Genomic DNA, 16,829 nt, shown 5'->3' with positions numbered 1-16,829 from the left:
TTTTTCTTTTTTTTTTGAAATTAATATGAATAAGGACTGGGATTAAGAAAATCTATTCTGAGTAAAGCTCTTTTTCTGTTTTCCTCTTTTTCTTTTTTACTTTATTTGTAATATTAATATTGTTTGTATTCATTTTATATGAGCTAGAGGGAGATAGAATTAATAGTTTATTGTTGATAACATAGGGGTGCTTATGTTTGTTTTTTGAATTTATACCCTGTATTTAGCTCTGGGAAGTCGGGGGGGGGAGGAGGGAATGGGGGAGAGGGTTAGGGAGGGTTAGATAGGGATGGGGAGGGGGGGATTAAAGTCAAAATGTATTGTAAAACTTTTTAAATTAAAAAAAAATACATTCTACCTTGTTCCACAAGCAAATGGTACTAAAACCTGTTAGACAGATATAACTTGCTAAAATATATCAGTTCATGACTTTGGAATAGATTTGACAGATTTTTGCTCCTAGTTAAAACTCTTACATAGAATCCCAATGATAAGTAAATCTGACATATACTCTATAGCAGGGGTAGGCAACCTTGGCTCTTTTATGACTCATGGACTTCAACTCCCAGAATTCCTGAGCCAGCTGGCTCAGGAATTCTGGGAGTTGAAGTCCACGAGTCATAAAAGAGCCAAGGTTGCCTACCTCTGCTCTATAGCATATTTCTCCACCTTGGGAACTTGTAAGAGTTGAAGTCCACCCATCTTAAAGTTCTCAAGTTTGAGAAATACAGCTATAGACCAATAAATTGAGAGCAAATATTTTATTGTGAATACAGAGCATATACTGTATAATGGTGGGGCCAGAAACCTAGGTTTTAGTTGTTAGAAAGTGGCAGAGGCTAACTCACAGAATAAATTACAGGTAGTCCTGTAGATAGCAATTGGGACTGGAATTTTCATTGTTAAATGTTGCGGTCGTAAGTCCTGCAGCTGCATCGCTTAACGATGGCAACCCCGGTACCCTATTGCAACTCTGTCCTGTACTCTGCCTTGTGGGGCAGCAAGCAGCACCACAATGTGTGGTTCTGGATCTGCTTGCAATACTATTATTTCATTAATTAAATTTTTATGCTGCTCATCTCCTTTGAAAGGTGACTCTGGGAGTTTCTGGGGTTGTATAAAAAAACATGGCAGCTGCCCCAGCCCATCAGCGCTAAGCACAAGGCCCCTGTCCCTCCAAGCCTTGCTCAGTCCAACAGCATAGGGTGATGCTCCAGTCACAGCTCGCTTGCCAACCTAACACTTCAAGGCCCATGCAGCCTCGTATTTACCCGCCTTCACTGTCTAGCAGTGCTTGTCCTCAGAGGGAGATTCAACCTGGAAATAAAGAGGAATTTTCTGATAGTGAGGATGGTTAATCAGTGGAACCATTTGCCTCCTGAAGTTGCAGATGTTCCATTGCTGGATGTTTTCAAGAAAAGATTGGACAACCATTTGTCCAGGATGATATAAGGACTTCTTCCTTGGGCAGGAAGTTGGACTAGATAGAAGACCTCCAAAGCCCCTTCTAGATCTTAAGATCGTATGATTCTATGATCTTGTTTCCGGTGCTGACGAGGTGTGCCTAGCCTGACCCTTTGCAAGGCAGCTGTGGCAGCGCAAGGCCTCCTTGCCCAGGTCTGGTAAGGAAACTGCTGCATGCCATCTTGGGAGGAGATGTTTGCCTGACAGAAGACCAGGCCAGGTATGCCTTGGTCAGCAGCAGGAGCAAGAAGAGGGCAAAGGTCAGCTGGGGGAAGTGGAGTGCAAGGGCAGTAAGGGCTGCAGAGTGCAGGAGTAAAAAAGACAGTGATGGAGGGGGGAGATAGGGAATGCCCCTGCGGCTTTAAGTGCACGGGCTGCCAACGGTCTGAATTTTGATCACATGACCATGGGGGTGCTGCAATGGCCATTTACTAAAGAAAGATTGCAAAATTATATTTTAAATAGAGAAGTAGAATTATAGCAAACCGTACTGACGTACAAGAATAAATCCAGGGCTTAATGTAAGTAATATGTGCAATGCTGATATTTTGGGTCTGAGATGCTTCATGGGTTTTCTCCAACAGGTCCCAAATGTCAACATTTCCATCTTCTCTTCCAATAAAGAAAACTCCTGGTCTTGATAAAGACCAATGTCCAACAGTATACCTCTTTGCTGCACAGTTTGACTTAAGGAGCGGTCCACCCTGAGTTGAAAGCAACAGAAATGTTTAATATTTTCTCAACTATTTCCCATCACAGGTCACAAAAACCTTACACTGTACGCTCAGATGGAATTCCATACACATTCTACAGTTTTGCTCATCTAATTATAACACCTTAAGTTCTACAAATTTTGGTCTATTTTTATGACAGCAAGTTTCTAAAAGTTAATTTAGCGAGAAAGGCAAAATGTGCCCAAAACCACTATTAACACACAAAGCTGCTCACTTCTACATTACACACACACTACACTACACTACACTACAATACACACACACACACACACACACACACACACACAAGAAAATTAAGCCCTAGTAAGAAGCAATATTTATTTTTAAAAAATCTCAATGGATTTAATCACCAGCAATTTTGCCACATCCTCTGTAAGGATTGTACTATAGTGAAAAGTTTAACTAAGTTTTTGAGGTGCAGAGCTACTCCTAAATTCAAAAGAGGCTGCAACATGTTTGTACACCTCTGAGTTGCCTTCCATTAAAAATTTTGATCTGCAACTTCTTTTGCGAGATTTCTAATTCCAGAAATCTTTACCGTAACACCTTCTTTCCATATTGCAAAATTCCAACCTCCGATTGTGAGAATGATATCTTTGAAAAATGGTGATCTTTGCACAGTGTGAACAAGTCCATCATGGATGCTGTGTATGTTAGATGGTTTCTGACCTGAAGCAGAAGAAAAGAAAAGGTAAGCTTTTGTACATGAATACAAAATTTTATTATTTGTATTTACTTGCTAACATTTGATTTTTTTCCCCTCACAGATTTGGGCTAAGAGGCTGGCATAATTTACTTAGTGAGTCTCCTGGCTAAGGGTGGATGTTAACCCTTATCTCCTTATTCCTAATCCAGTACCTGAAACACTGACATTATACTCTGGTCGACTCAATTCATCTTCCTAGTTCACATGGCTGTTGTGAAATGCTCAACTTAGTTGAGGCACCAATAGAAGGGAATATTTGTAGTTCAGGGTTGAACTGCGGAATCTGTGATCTCCAGTGCTAGCACTGATGATATTAGGTATTTGGGTAATGAAATATCTGCAAGAAAACAACCAAGCTCAGAGAGCACCAAGAACCCCATAATCAACTCATTTCCCTATCAAGGGAAATCAGGATGAGGAGTTCTCATCCAAATTAGCCTCTAGTAACTTTATACTTATTTTAATTGATAATTAAGTATTGAAAAAAATGGATTATCAATTCCTTCTAGTCTTGACCATCTAATTGTCTTAAAAAGAGATACTATACTGAATGTTCTCTGCACTACTATTTTCCACTCCTTCCATGGGATTCATGGTGATTTGAAGGCTGTTTAATTGTTTTAAGTCAGCCTTTGTGAAATTGTGCTCTCAGTTTGAATTTCAAGTCTATGCTGACTGTGAGATTATGTGGATTGAAATCCACCACTTTTAAAACAAACCAGGCTGGGAGAAGCTGCTATAAGAAGTATTTTAACTATTCTTCTATCTTTCTAGATCACCCTGTAACTTTATTCTATCATATCTCTATCTTTCATTCATCTACCCATCCATCCATCTTTGATCTGTCTTTGATCTGTCTTTGATCTATCTATCTATCTATCTATCTATCTATCTATCTATCTATCTATCTATCTATCTATCTATCTTTCTATCTATCTATCTATCTATCTATCTATCTATCTATCTATCTATCTATCTATCTATCTATCTATCTATCTATCTATCTATTATCTATCTATCTATCTATCTATCTATCTATCTATCTATCTATCTATCTATCTATCTATCTATCTTATTTACCGTATATACTTGAGTATAAGCCGACTCGAGTATAAGCCGAGACCCCTAATCTTACCCCCAAAAACTGGAAAAAGTTATTGACTCAAGTATAAGCCGAGGCTGGGATCCGCCGTTCTGCAAGCCTCCGCCGCCGGCAGAGGCTCGATCCGCCGTTCTGCAAGCCTCCGCTGCCCCATTCTCTCAATGGGAGGCTTGCTTCGGCTGCTTTTCTTTTGGCAGAGCCATCCATACTGGAGGTGGATGGGGGCAGGGCTGGTGCACGTTTTGCCTCTCTCGCCCGGTGGAGAAAAGGGGGCAGCGGGAGCCTCTGGGTGCCCAAGCCACGTTGGAGGGTCTCCAACCTGTGTGTGTGTGTGTGTGTGTGGCGGGGGGGGGAAATCAAATTGGATCTTTTTATTGATGTATCGTACTTTTATTCGGTATTAGGTTTTTATGGATCAATTATGAACACCCGGGGTCCCTCTGCGACTTACGGGCGGAATATCTAACTTCAGAGCCGTCCTCTCCGGCTGCGGTGGCCTGGGGGAGGGCAGCGCGGGGCTCTAGGAGGTACTCAAGATAGTTGGGGGGGATCCAACCTGCCGCGGGGGGTGAGCGTGGGACTTTAGTCACCGACGGCGAGAGGAACCTTCGGAAGGGGAAGCGGGAACGAAGAGAAGATGAGGGTGGAGCGATCGGGGAGCCGGTAACTCAAGTTCCCCGAGTGGCTTTCAGCACTGGAGAAAATGCAAAATCGCTCGAGACCAAACTCGAAGGAATCAGCTGCCGGTGGGAGCGAGGCGATCCGTGCGGTCCCGTGACAGCCAGTCGGGCAAGCAACGCGAAGAGCGGCAGGGCTTTATTTTTGCACCGTGGAGCTCCCCCTCCCCCTCCTCCCAAACTGCCCCTCTCTCCCCCTTCCCCCCACTTCCCAGAGCTGAATACAGAGTATTAACCGGCAGCGGAGGCTTGCAGAACGGCGGATCGAGCCTCTGTCGGCGGCGGAGGCTGGATCCGCGCTCCGCAAGCCTCTGCCGCCGGCGGAGGCTGGATCCGCGCTCCGCAAGCCTCTGCCGCCGGCGGAGGCTGGATCCGCGCTCCGCAAGCCTCTGCCGCCGGCGGAGGCTGGATCCGCGCTCCGCAAGCCTCTGCCGCCGGCGGAGGCTGGATCCGCGCTCCGCAAGCCTCTGCCGCCGGCTGGATCCGCGCTCCGCAAGCCTCTGCCGCCGGCGGAGGCTGGATCCACGCTCCGCAAGCCTCTGCCTCCTCTTCTCCAAAAAGGCCTGTTGGAAAACTGCACAGAGCAGAAGCGGCAGCCAGGAGCCCACCATCTCTCCTCTGCCGCTCGCTCTCGTCGCTCCAGCCCTGGCGAGCCAAAGAGACGAAAGGCCCCGAGCGATAGGAAGGGGATCTCTGCCCTAGAGCGGGAGGGGGGAGGAAAGGCCCGATCGCTTTGTGTTGAGCTGGTTCAGCTCAGCTGGACTAGGCGGGGCTGCGGCTCCCAGCTGAGGCCGCTGCCGCCATCCAAGTCCGGCCGGCAAGAACTTTTTTTCTCCCCCCCCCCGCAGCGACGAGTAAAGCGCGACTTACTTCCTCCTCCGTGCCCACGTCGCCTTCTCGACCAACAATCCCAAGTAAGGGGTGGCCTCGGAAAGGGGCTCTAACTTTCCCCTACCGCTCGAACTTATCTTGGAGAGGAAGGCAAAATTGGGAGAGGGAAGAAGAGCGAGGACTGGAGCAGCGCTTGCCCGGCTTCTCTCCCCTGCAGGGAGTGGCGGGGTCGGTTCCGCCTCCACCATGTTCTCTCTCGAGAGCCTTGTCCCACCCGCAAAGCGCCAGTGCCGCCACCGCCGCCCCCTTCCTAGCCAGCCCTCAGCCGCTTCACAAGCACCCGTTGCCGGCCCAGTTCTATCAGACCCGTGCGGCGCCGCACGTACTCCGTTTACACGGCCCCCGTACTTCCCCCACACGTCTCTTCTCCCGCCTCCTTCCCATAACGGCCTCTACCTACCGGACGGCGCCTCAGCTCCCCGCGTCCGCCGCCGCCGCCCCCTTCCTAGCCAGCCCTCAGCTGCTTCACAAGCACCCGTTGCCGGCCCAGTTCTATCAGACCCGCGCGGCGCCGCACGTACTCCGTTTACACGGCCCCCGTACTTCCCCCACACGTCCATCGTAGGGCAGCCAGGCAGCGGAAAGAAGCAGGCAGGCAGGGCGCGGAGGTCCGGAGACCTGCCGACGTTTGGGGAGGTTTGGGGAGGTGCGCGCACACCTCCCCAAACCTCCCCAAACTTCGGCAGGTCTCCGGACGGCGGCGGCTTGGGAGAGGTGCGCGCGATCCTGGAAGCACCGAAGCCTCGGCCGCGCACAAGTCCTCGGTAAGTTCTCTTTTTTTTGTTCACTGGAATATAAGCCGAAGTGGATTTTTTCAGCCCAAAATGTGGGCTGAAAAATTCGGCTTATACTCAAGTATATACGGTATCTATTATCTATCTATCTATCTATCTATCTATCTATCTATCTATCTATCTATCTATCTATCATCTATCTTATTTATCTATTATCTATCTATCTCTTATTTATCTATTATCTATCTATCTATCTATCTATCTATCATCTATCTTATTTATCTATTATCTATCTATCTCTTATTTCTCTATTATCTATCAATCTATCTATCTATCTATCTATCTATCTATCTATCTATCTATCTATCTATCTATCTATCTATATCTCTCTATTTATCATCTATCTTATTTATCTTCTATCTACTATCTATCTATCTATCTATCTATCTATCTCTTATTTCTCTATTATCTATCTATCTATCTATCTATCTATCTATCTATCTATCTATCTATCTATCATCTATCTCTATCCTATCATTTATCTACAGTTGTCAACCCTCTTGGCTAAAAGCAGGCATGGAAGAAGACCAGATGAGCTAAATGTACTTCATTTTAAGGCTACATTAACAGAATCTTGCAAGTTTGAAAGTATAGACTTCCCACTGTCATTTTTCACTCCTTGATTCAGTAAGGTAGATTTCTCTAAATTTCTTTTTCTGACTGTTTAGCCACTGGGGGTTCCTGCCTCTCTTGTCTGATGGTTTCCAAGAGAGCATCTTTCCCCCCCCCTTTCCCCTAGATCATTCCCATATTCCATTACAATCATCTATGGCTCTGGGCACTTACAAGTACAAAAAGTGATAGGCAGTTCATAAATAGCTCAGAGACAACATATGACCAACTTTCCTCCCACCTCTTCCAGCATAGCTTGGGAGAAAAACCCGGTTTTTAATAACTTTAATGTCACTGGGAGCACCAGTTTGGTGTAGCGTTAAGGAACCAGGCTAGAACCCAGAAGATTATAAGTTCCGGTCTGTCAGCCTACTGAGTGATTTTGGGCCAGACATTCACTCTCAGCTGTAGAAGAAGGTAACATTGCTGAGTAAACTGAAGAACTAGTCCAGACAGTCTGGAGGAGTAAAAAAAACACAAAAAAACTGTCTTGATCAGTCCCACCACTCAAAAAAGAAGTTAATGTGGGGAGGGAAACCATGAGAATCTCTGGAGAGAGATCATTCCATAAGGAAAGCTTGCTTCTAGTCCCACTAGCTGACACTGGCTGACCTAAAGTGTGTCTAGATGACGGATATCACTGAATATCACCTAATGGCAGAAACCAAAGGGACAGATGGTTCCTCAAATGATAATTGCCAATTACTAGTGTATTCAGACAATCAATTTTTCATACTAATTCAGAACAACAAGTTGATCAATATTTAAGGAAATCCAATGTATGTTGTGCTTTAAAACTCACTATCTGGGTCCTACAGCAGTTTTAGAAACCTTGAGAAATTTAAGACATACTAAGCAGTCTTCCTGAGTCACCATCCCTTTCCATCTTCCAGTCTGAATAAAGAACTTCGCCGTCCTGCAATGCCACAAAAAAATGTAATTAGCAAGGAGAGCAGGAGTTCAGATGAAATATTGGTTACAGAATCTGATCGCCTTTGAAGTTTACAGAACTCCGTGCAAATGGAAAGTATTTCCATCATTATCTTGACATTTAGATCTTTGCAGTCTGAAAGCTACCACGATTCAGTGCTGATACTTTAAAAAGCATTTTGAAAATATGCTTTATAATACGACCCCTTTTTAAAAAAGAATTTTTGGCAAGGTACTTGTATTTATGGCCAAAATAACAAAGCCTTAATCTGTTCTATAGACATCTGAAAGCTCAGTTTTCTTAAATCTGACAAAAAGCTCTTTTCATCTTGCATACATCCTCACCAACTCTTTAATGTGCTCCATTATATTTCTAAAACATCATACTTTCAGAATAGTGAATTTTGCTATTGTTTGTTTAAATGGGTTTAAAAAAACAGCATGATAAAAAAATTACAGGATAATAATCTATTTTAGTTATATTTACAGTACTGTATGATGTTTTTCATGTTCATATGGAAGTCAATGACACCGTGTTCTGCAAAAAACATATGCAGGGGTTGACACAGTGAGATTTATAGCTAGAAATTAGTGAAAGACTTCACGGAAGGGATAGCTTTAAAAGAAGAGAGGATTGTCTTACTTACATTTTATTAAAAAAATAAGACAACATTCTTCTTTATTAATTCTCTGCATTGTGATAATGAAAATGTAGATTACACTTACGACAAAAGTTGTATCATTTCAGAGAATATGAACATATTTAATGCTCAGGACTAAAGGCTTTTAAACTTGAACACTCACAAAATGTTTTGTACATTTCTTATCATTACACACAATGGATACAACTAGGATGGTTAGTCTCTATTTTCATGCAGAAAACCACTGATGGAATTCCAAATATCTAATCTAGTCTACTAAATTAGTAGTAAATTTATTTATTTATTTATTTTATTAGATTTATATACCGCCCTTCTCCCAAAGGACTCGGGGCGGTGTACAGGGCAATTAAAACATGGCATACAAAGTTAAAAATAAATTAAATTAAATTTAGCCCCAAACCAAGTAAATCAGATTCTAAAATTTAAAATCTCAATCCCTCAGTCCAGGCCGGCAAGCTCGAATAACCAGGTTTTCAGGTCACGGCGAAAAGAGCAAAGGTCGGGAGCCATCTGGAGCTCAACAGGGAGCTGATTCCAGAGGGCAGGCGTACCCACAGAGAATGCTCTCCCCCTGGGGGCCGCCAGCCGGCACTCCTTGACCGACGGCACCCTGAGGAAGCCCTCTCTGTGGGAGCGCACAGGACGATGGGAAGTTGACGCCGGCAGAAGGTGCTCCCGTAAATAATCCGGACCCATGTCATTTAGGGCTTTGAAGGTCATCACCAGCACCTTGAATCTCACCCGGAGGGCAACTGGGAGCCAATGCAGCTCGCGGAGAAGAGTTGTTACATGGCAGTATCGGGAGACCCCCATCACAACTCGCGCGGCCGCATTCTGCACCAGCTGGAGTCTCTGAGTGGTCCTCAAGGGCAGCCCCATGTAAAAAGCATTGCAGTAGTCTATTCGAGAGGTCACGAGCGCATGAGTGACTGTACGTAGGGCATCTCGGTCCAGATAGGGCCGCAACTGGTGCACCAGGCGAACCTGGGCAAAAGCCCCCCTGGTCACAGCTCCTATGTGATCTTCCAAACTGAGCTGTGAGTCAAGGAGGACGCCCAAGTTGCGAGCCCTATCTACGGGGGGGGGTAACACCTCACCCCCCCATAGTTAAAGATGGAATAGGCTGGATTACTTGAGATGCCGGTATGTACAACCACTCGGTCTTATCGAGATTAAGTCGAAGCCTGTTTCTCCCCATCCAGACCCAAACCGCCTCCAGGCAATGGGACATCACGTCGAGGGCATCACTGGGTTGATTTGGGGTGGAGATGAAAAGCTGGGTATCATCAGCATACTGATGATACCCCACCCCAAAACCACGAATGATCTCACCCAGCGGCTTCATATAGATGTTGAACAGGAGGGGCGAGAGGACCGACCCCTGAGGAACTCTGCAAACGAGAGGCCTCGAGGCCGACCTCTGCCCTCCTGCCAACACCGACTGCGAACGACCCAGGAGGTAGGAGGAGAACCACTGTAAAACAGTGCCAACCACACCCAACCCCCTGAGGCGCCGCAATAAGATACCATGGTCGATGGTATCAAAAGCTGCTGAGAGGTCTAATAGGACTAGGACAGAGGAACAACCTCTGTCCCGAGCCCGCCAGAGATCATTCACCAGCGCGACCAATGCCGTCTCCGTGCTGTACCCAGGCCTAAAACCCGATTGGTACGGGTCCAGATAGTCAGTTTCCTCCAGGAACAGAGGGAGCTGATGAGCCACCATGCTCTCAACAACCTTCGCAAGAAAGCGAAGGTTGGAGACCGGACGATAGTTGTTCAAAATAGCCGGGTCCAGGGCAGGTTTCTTGAGGAGGGGCCTCACCACCGCCTCCTTCAAGGCGGCAGGGAAGCTACCCTCCCTCAAAGAAGCAGTTATTTCTGCCTGGAGCCAGCCTCGTGTCCCCTCCCAAGCTGCATACACCAAATTAATTACAACAGTCTAAGTAAGGTAGACTAAAATTAAGTTTCCTATGCGAACATGCCAGAGAGGCCAAGTTTCAAAAAATAACAAAGATATTTCAGAAAGAGAAAGAGAAAGAAAGAGATAGATAGATCATACCTGCTACAAATAATCCCATATCTGTCTAGAGTCTAGACAGATTTGATTGATCTAAAACAATATTCCTCTTGCCCCAGTGTTTTCATGTGAAAGATGTGATCCAGTGTGACTACAAGCTGATTCTTAGTGACTACTTATAAAAACCATTTCCACAAATTTCCAGCTGTAGAGGCCTAACCAGAAAAGTCCAAATGAACCATCATTTTTTCCTCTTGCCTTCTTTGCTAATTAGTGTATTTGTTGATGCTTTCTCAATTAAATGCATGTCCTAAACGGGAGTTGTTTTATAAGCTCCATAACAACATCACCTGCCTTAGATTTTCCAATAGCATTACAATGGCAGCAATTACTTTTATTCAGGGTAACTTTTTTGAGCTGGGCTATTGAACACAACTCTTCTGTTTATAGGAAAAAAACAACAGCCAAACAGAATCTAACCCCATGTTGAATTCTAGCAATGGTAATCAAACCCATATATGGGCCAATGTAAATAGATTCACAATAACTCATTTTTCTAATGATGCTGCTTTGTAATAGGAATTTCACTGATCAGCTTACAATTACCGGCATTCTGTCCAGCATTCTCCAGTTCTCCCATCTTTCTGAAGGTAAACAATATTTGCACCCCAAAGAAAAACTTACTTCGGTTCCAACAAAAAAACTGGTGTTTATATGTTCTAGCAGCTTAAGAGGTTTCATCGTTGTGCCCTGAATCTCCGCATATGAAATTTTTTCTATAGGTGCCTCTTTGCTTTGCTTGCTTGGGAGGGCCGTTTTGTCTAAAAATAATTGGAATAAGGTTATTGTGAATAAAACTTACATAATCAATTATTTTTTCTCATTCGTCAAAGCAGGCTAGATGACTGGAGGGGGGGCGAGATATGTTTTAAAAATGACAAAGGTGAATGGGAAACTAGTCAACTTTCTTATTGTACTACATAAATAGCTCTGAGTCCTTACTAACTGAATGCTTTAGGTTCCTGGCCCTGACAGAAAACAGAAATGAAGACACTTCACGATCTTCAATTTAGAAAAGTTGTAAAATACTTCTGATTGATTGATTGATTGATTGATTGATTGATTGATTTGATTTATACAGCTACCTATCTCTGGGGTATGTGACTCTGGGCAGCATACAATTAATGACTCTGGGTGTGGTACAATAATGAACCATTAGGTATAAAACTGTAGGAATATAAATTATACCGGTACTTAATATTATTTACTAGATTTAAGCTTAATGAAACCAAAGTTCATAATCAAGATCCAATTGAGTTCAATCCTTTATTTTCTTAGATCTAGTGGACATTTAGAATCTTGCTAAACTCAAGCTATAAGCTGAATTTTAATTTATAATTTAATTTATAATTTACTAGATACAGTATATCCTGAGAGATGCTAGGGTATGGCTACTCTGAACCAATTCCCTACTTCCCCATCCAGCTCAGGACTGTGCAGTCTCTTAATCTGAGCCTCTATCTGGGAAAGTTCTATCATGCCAAAAGTCTTCCCAACTTCTTCCGCAGGTACACTTTCCATCATACCTTACAAATGTACAAAAACTACTCAGATTATTTATTAGGAAATGGAAGCATCCACAGAGGGAATCGAGGGGTCAAATGATAAATATGGAATTGCATTGATGCAACACAAGCTCTGCATCTTTTGTACCTCTGTCATGTTGCAGCAGATGTCTCTCTATTACGAACCCATATTGATCATTTGGGTAAGATTTTTCTCTTTTGCTATTCTCTCTGCCACACATTTCTTTTATGCGAATTGTTGATATACTTTCCCAAAACATAAAAATTATTTACCTTGAATTTTGGTATGATAGTGCTCTTCTCTGAAGCTAAATCTTATTGGACTATATTCAGCACTTGTATCTGCCTTGGGCAGATTGATCTGTTTTAGGATTTTAGAAAAGGCATTAAACAAGATGCACAATGGGGAAAAACTGAGTTATGTTCTTTGAAAAACAATGCCAGAAACCTATTTAGGCTACTACAGTTCTCTTAAAAACACAGTGCTTGGGTTGCAAATATAGAATACAAATCAACCAATATTTTTCTAAGATAATTTATGGTTCCTAATCCTAATTCATAATAATTATAGACACACTATTAATTGATGCTGTAATTAGTGTCTGACTGCTTGATTCGTTTCCATTTTTAAAAATACATTTTAAAACAATATGAAAGACAAACTCAGAAGAATTTGATGCTATTAAATCTTCTAAGATCAATATCAGTTTAATTATTTTTTCTTTCAATAAAATTTGGCTATTTCCTGTTAAGATAAAACTATTTTTGGCATATTGCATTTAAAGATATTACAGTACTGTTAATTTTTTTAAAAAGACATTTCACATTAGTAAAAGGTAGTCATAAATATATATGTATTATATAACTCATATAAAAATATTATTGGCTTTGAAAGCAAGACATGAACTTATATTAAACAAAACAAATAAAGCTTTAACATAGGTAACAACTTGAAACCAAAATAGTCATGCAATACCAACACACAAAACTTGTTATTCGAATCTTCTTAAAACATCATTTAAGGAGCTCGATAAACATGGTACGAGATTTTCTAATGATTAACTTTATCCTGGTAGATTGGTTTTAACTTCATCATTAGTGAACTGATTTAAAAAAGAAATGGAGAAATAGCTCAGAGAAAGAATAATAGAAAGGAAAGAAACCTAATCCCAAATATATATATATTTTTAATTCATAGCTCCCTTTATATTAGATAAATGTTATAACTGCAATACTAGAATGACATTCCTATCATTCTAACTGAGGTAAAGATTAGGGAGCAATTTGGGAAAATACAAGAAAAATGTTTATTTTAAGGCTGTTCACTGGATGTATACCCAGTTGGCATGTTGATAATTTAATTTTATAAACAACATTTATTTTTCTAACTGCTTTCCTGGCATGGAAGCTGGGAGGCACAGTATCAGGGGAATTAAGATCCCCTCTTGAATTCTGTTAACTCTTATTTAGCACCAATTTATTGTTGACCATTTGTTGACTTAGATTCTTGTGCACAGGCATCAGCAATAAATCAAGTTTAGCTAGTACTTATTGTGTGGTCTTGATCTTTTGTGCCTGAGGATATCACACCACAATATCCCAAGCAGGACAGGCTTAGAATCCAGCTGGCACAACCATGGGACAGAAGTAGTTTAAGGATAGAATGTAGAATTGCCCTGATGTCTTCCAAAAAAGGAGGGCTAAAACACCACTTCCAATAATTGTAATTTCCCCTCCCCTTTTGCTGTTGGATAATGACAATTTAAAATTGCACCATTTCTCAAACAAAATACCCATCAACTGAGATATTGAAGAATAATCTAGTCTCGTGCCATGTGGATTAGATGGGAAATGTGTCCTTTTGCATATTTTAAATTGACAATTAAATTAAATTGTGTTCATATCTCTATTAGGTTACATTTCTGGTGATACGCATGGTGAACATTTGGGGGCGGTTGAACTTTTTCCATCAAGTTTTATTCCAATTTGGTTCTAGATTTAAACTGACAACAACAATTATCTGGGGGACCTGATATCCTCAGGTTTTATAAAACAATTATATAAAACTCTTTAATTGCTTTATAAAAATTTATGCACACTATCTGGCAATTTCCTTTTTTTTAAGACTAAACTTGCATTGCCTTTTCTTTCTCAATGCCTCTGAGGAAGTAAGATTGAGCTTCCAGGTTTCTGACATATGGAGGTCACACACGATCTTCCATTGTAGCAATGTTTCAATATGAAACAAATTTCATCTTGAGAGGAAAGGAGAGGAGAGGGGGAGGGGAGGGGAGAAGAAAGGACTAAAAATTAGGTTGAAAATATGCATTTTCCCTCCATCTTAGTCTTTCTTTAAAGTTCTCTGTAGATCTCTGCTGTACCTTAATGAGAGGTTTCCAGGCAAGGTCTAGGTGTTTAAAGGTAGTGGGAACATCAGGTGGAACAGTAATAATGCCCTCTTCCTTTTTCTTCTCAGCTGAAGATTGTAAGGTAGGCCTGTAAACTCGGAGATCCCAAATATATATTGTGCTAGATAGATGGAAATAATATCAATAGCCTTCATTATGGCCTGCCATTATGGTCTTCAATGCACTCTCTAGGCTGTTGTCTCAAGACCTAGAACCACCAATAATTCATTTCCTCCTCACATTATACGATCATGTCTAGTAGCACTATTTAACGGGTCAGTACAGTAGTAGCATTTCTGAAAAGAAGCTGTGCTCATCCTCAGCTGCTTCACGTGTAGCCATCTTGGTAGTTCCTTCAACATTTAATACTTAAGGCAACATTGGTATCAAATGACCAGCACATGAATAGGCAGGCCAGGCTGAGCACTGCTTTGTGTGCTTTCAGCAGTGTCTTGACTGCTTCCAGGAACATTTGTCAGAATGGGTAAGTGAAGCGAGCAACTACTATGGCAAGAGATGTCAGTAGCAGCAAGTGACAGCCATGGATAGTGGCTATGACAGGCTCAATGGCAGCAGTGCATCAGAACTATGAATGGGTCTTTCTGAGGTCCTGGCCTTCAGAAGCTAATGGTCAGGCTGACCTCTTGACACTGGGGTTGCTGCTGCTTCTGTGGCTCTAAGCAGGACCTAGAACCCCAAAGGCTACCAGGTCCCTGGTGACTTGCCATCAATGACATATGAAATGCCGTCAACTTGGAGCAGACATAATTTTGGAAAGTGGAACAAAGTGAGAGTAAACCAGCCTTGAAAGTTTCTTCACTTAGGAAGCCATTTTGATACAGAAGGGTGAAGCACTAACCAATCACTAGATCTCCATTTTTAAGATTTTTTTAAAATACCCTGCTCATATGTTTAGAAAACAAAACACTTTCAGGCAGTAACAGAAGTTGAAAATCAGATCCCAAGGGGCAGATGCTCCTACTGTAGTTGAGTAGAGCCTGAAAAGTCATCTGTCATGGGTGCTTCAGTTACCCAGAATAGGGGTTGGGTTTAAACAATTCTTTTGAACATTGGCTCTGTAAGACTCAAAGTTACACAACATTCTAAACTCAGCTGCAAGGCGGCTCTTGGGTGCAAGTGTTTCTGCCCCCTAAAAACCATGTTCCATAACTAGGATGTCTGCAGGGAAGGATCAAAAAAGTCATGATCACCATGACTAGGTGACAGATCCTCTGCTCCTCTTTTATATGACCCATGTAAAAAAGGAGTAGGACTTCATCACATTTGCTCAGTCAGTATCCTGGGTTTCGGGTTTTTTTTTACCACCGTACACTGGCTGTTCTCATTTTCTATACAGCTGAACTTTGCAAGTGACAATTCTTAGAACTGTTCAAATGGCAATTCAGAACATCAGGATGGTCACTGGTTCTACCTGTATCGAATTGGAATCGGTATCTGCTTAACAAAAGAATGGTAATGGACTGGGAAAAATATGAAAAGAACAAGAAAAGGGTTGTGAAATCAAAGAAATAATGGAGATTATTTATATCCTGCCAATTTTGACATTATGATTCAATAAATTACAATCCTGGTTCGAAGATATATTTAAATCATACCTCCCTGACTGAATCACTGGAAACAGTCATATAAGAATCTAGAATATTTTTGCTAATTTGGGCACATAAGAACTAATAGGAGGAGGGAACACAGAGGTATATAACTGCATCTTGATATAATAAGTTTTTGAATGTTACCAGTCTGGTGAACAGGTCATAAGCTGCACACAAATTCCAGCTCTGTTTTCAAAAACAGTACCCATCCTGTTCACCTAAGAAAGATCAACCAAAATGACATTTCACATTAGAAGCAGGAATAACAACAACAACATAACAACACAAAGAGACAAATGTTCCAGGATGGGCAAACTCAGAAGTTGGAGAAGACAGTGGTCAAATGTGGAGATTGTGTTTTTTGTTCTTTTGGCCAGGAATTACATTCTCCCAGATTTATTCAAGGTTGCATGATGTTTCCAATTAAAAGAAAGCAGAAGTCCTTACACAGATATTCTAGAAATGTTCATGTTTATTTACCATATTTAAAAACACCAGTTTTGTAAGAGGCTTGCTAATTTGTTACAGCCAATTGTTCTTGGTTCACCTGTACCCTGTACTTGATTTTTACTTTAGTACAGTAGAAAATACAATAAAAGTAACATCAATATCTGAGGGAACACCTGCTGTCGG

The 16,829-nt window shown here is 42.0% G+C and overlaps 1 protein-coding gene across 1 annotated transcript in view; it reads right to left on the bottom strand.

Moving 5' to 3' along the window:
- DNAI3 (dynein axonemal intermediate chain 3) overlaps positions 1 to 16,829 on the bottom strand; it is a gene marked incomplete at its 5' end in the record, with an annotated part of 34,150 nt that overhangs the window by 5,336 nt on the left and 11,985 nt on the right. The window contains 7 exons of the mRNA XM_081325880.1: positions 1,964 to 2,168; positions 2,737 to 2,867; positions 7,833 to 7,896; positions 11,277 to 11,413; positions 12,452 to 12,539; positions 14,560 to 14,707; positions 16,341 to 16,414. Coding sequence (XP_081182006.1) covers positions 1,964 to 2,168; positions 2,737 to 2,867; positions 7,833 to 7,896; positions 11,277 to 11,413; positions 12,452 to 12,539; positions 14,560 to 14,707; positions 16,341 to 16,414 — 847 coding nt within the window. The remainder of the gene's footprint in view (positions 1 to 1,963; positions 2,169 to 2,736; positions 2,868 to 7,832; positions 7,897 to 11,276; positions 11,414 to 12,451; positions 12,540 to 14,559; positions 14,708 to 16,340; positions 16,415 to 16,829) is intronic.

The sequence above is a fragment of the Vipera berus genome (genome assembly GCF_964194415.1).
Source record: "Vipera berus genome assembly, chromosome: 3".
Classification (NCBI taxonomy): Eukaryota; Metazoa; Chordata; class Lepidosauria; order Squamata; family Viperidae; genus Vipera; species Vipera berus.
The sequence above is the reverse complement of the archived record's forward strand: the minus strand, read 5'-3'. Positions and strand labels throughout refer to the sequence as shown.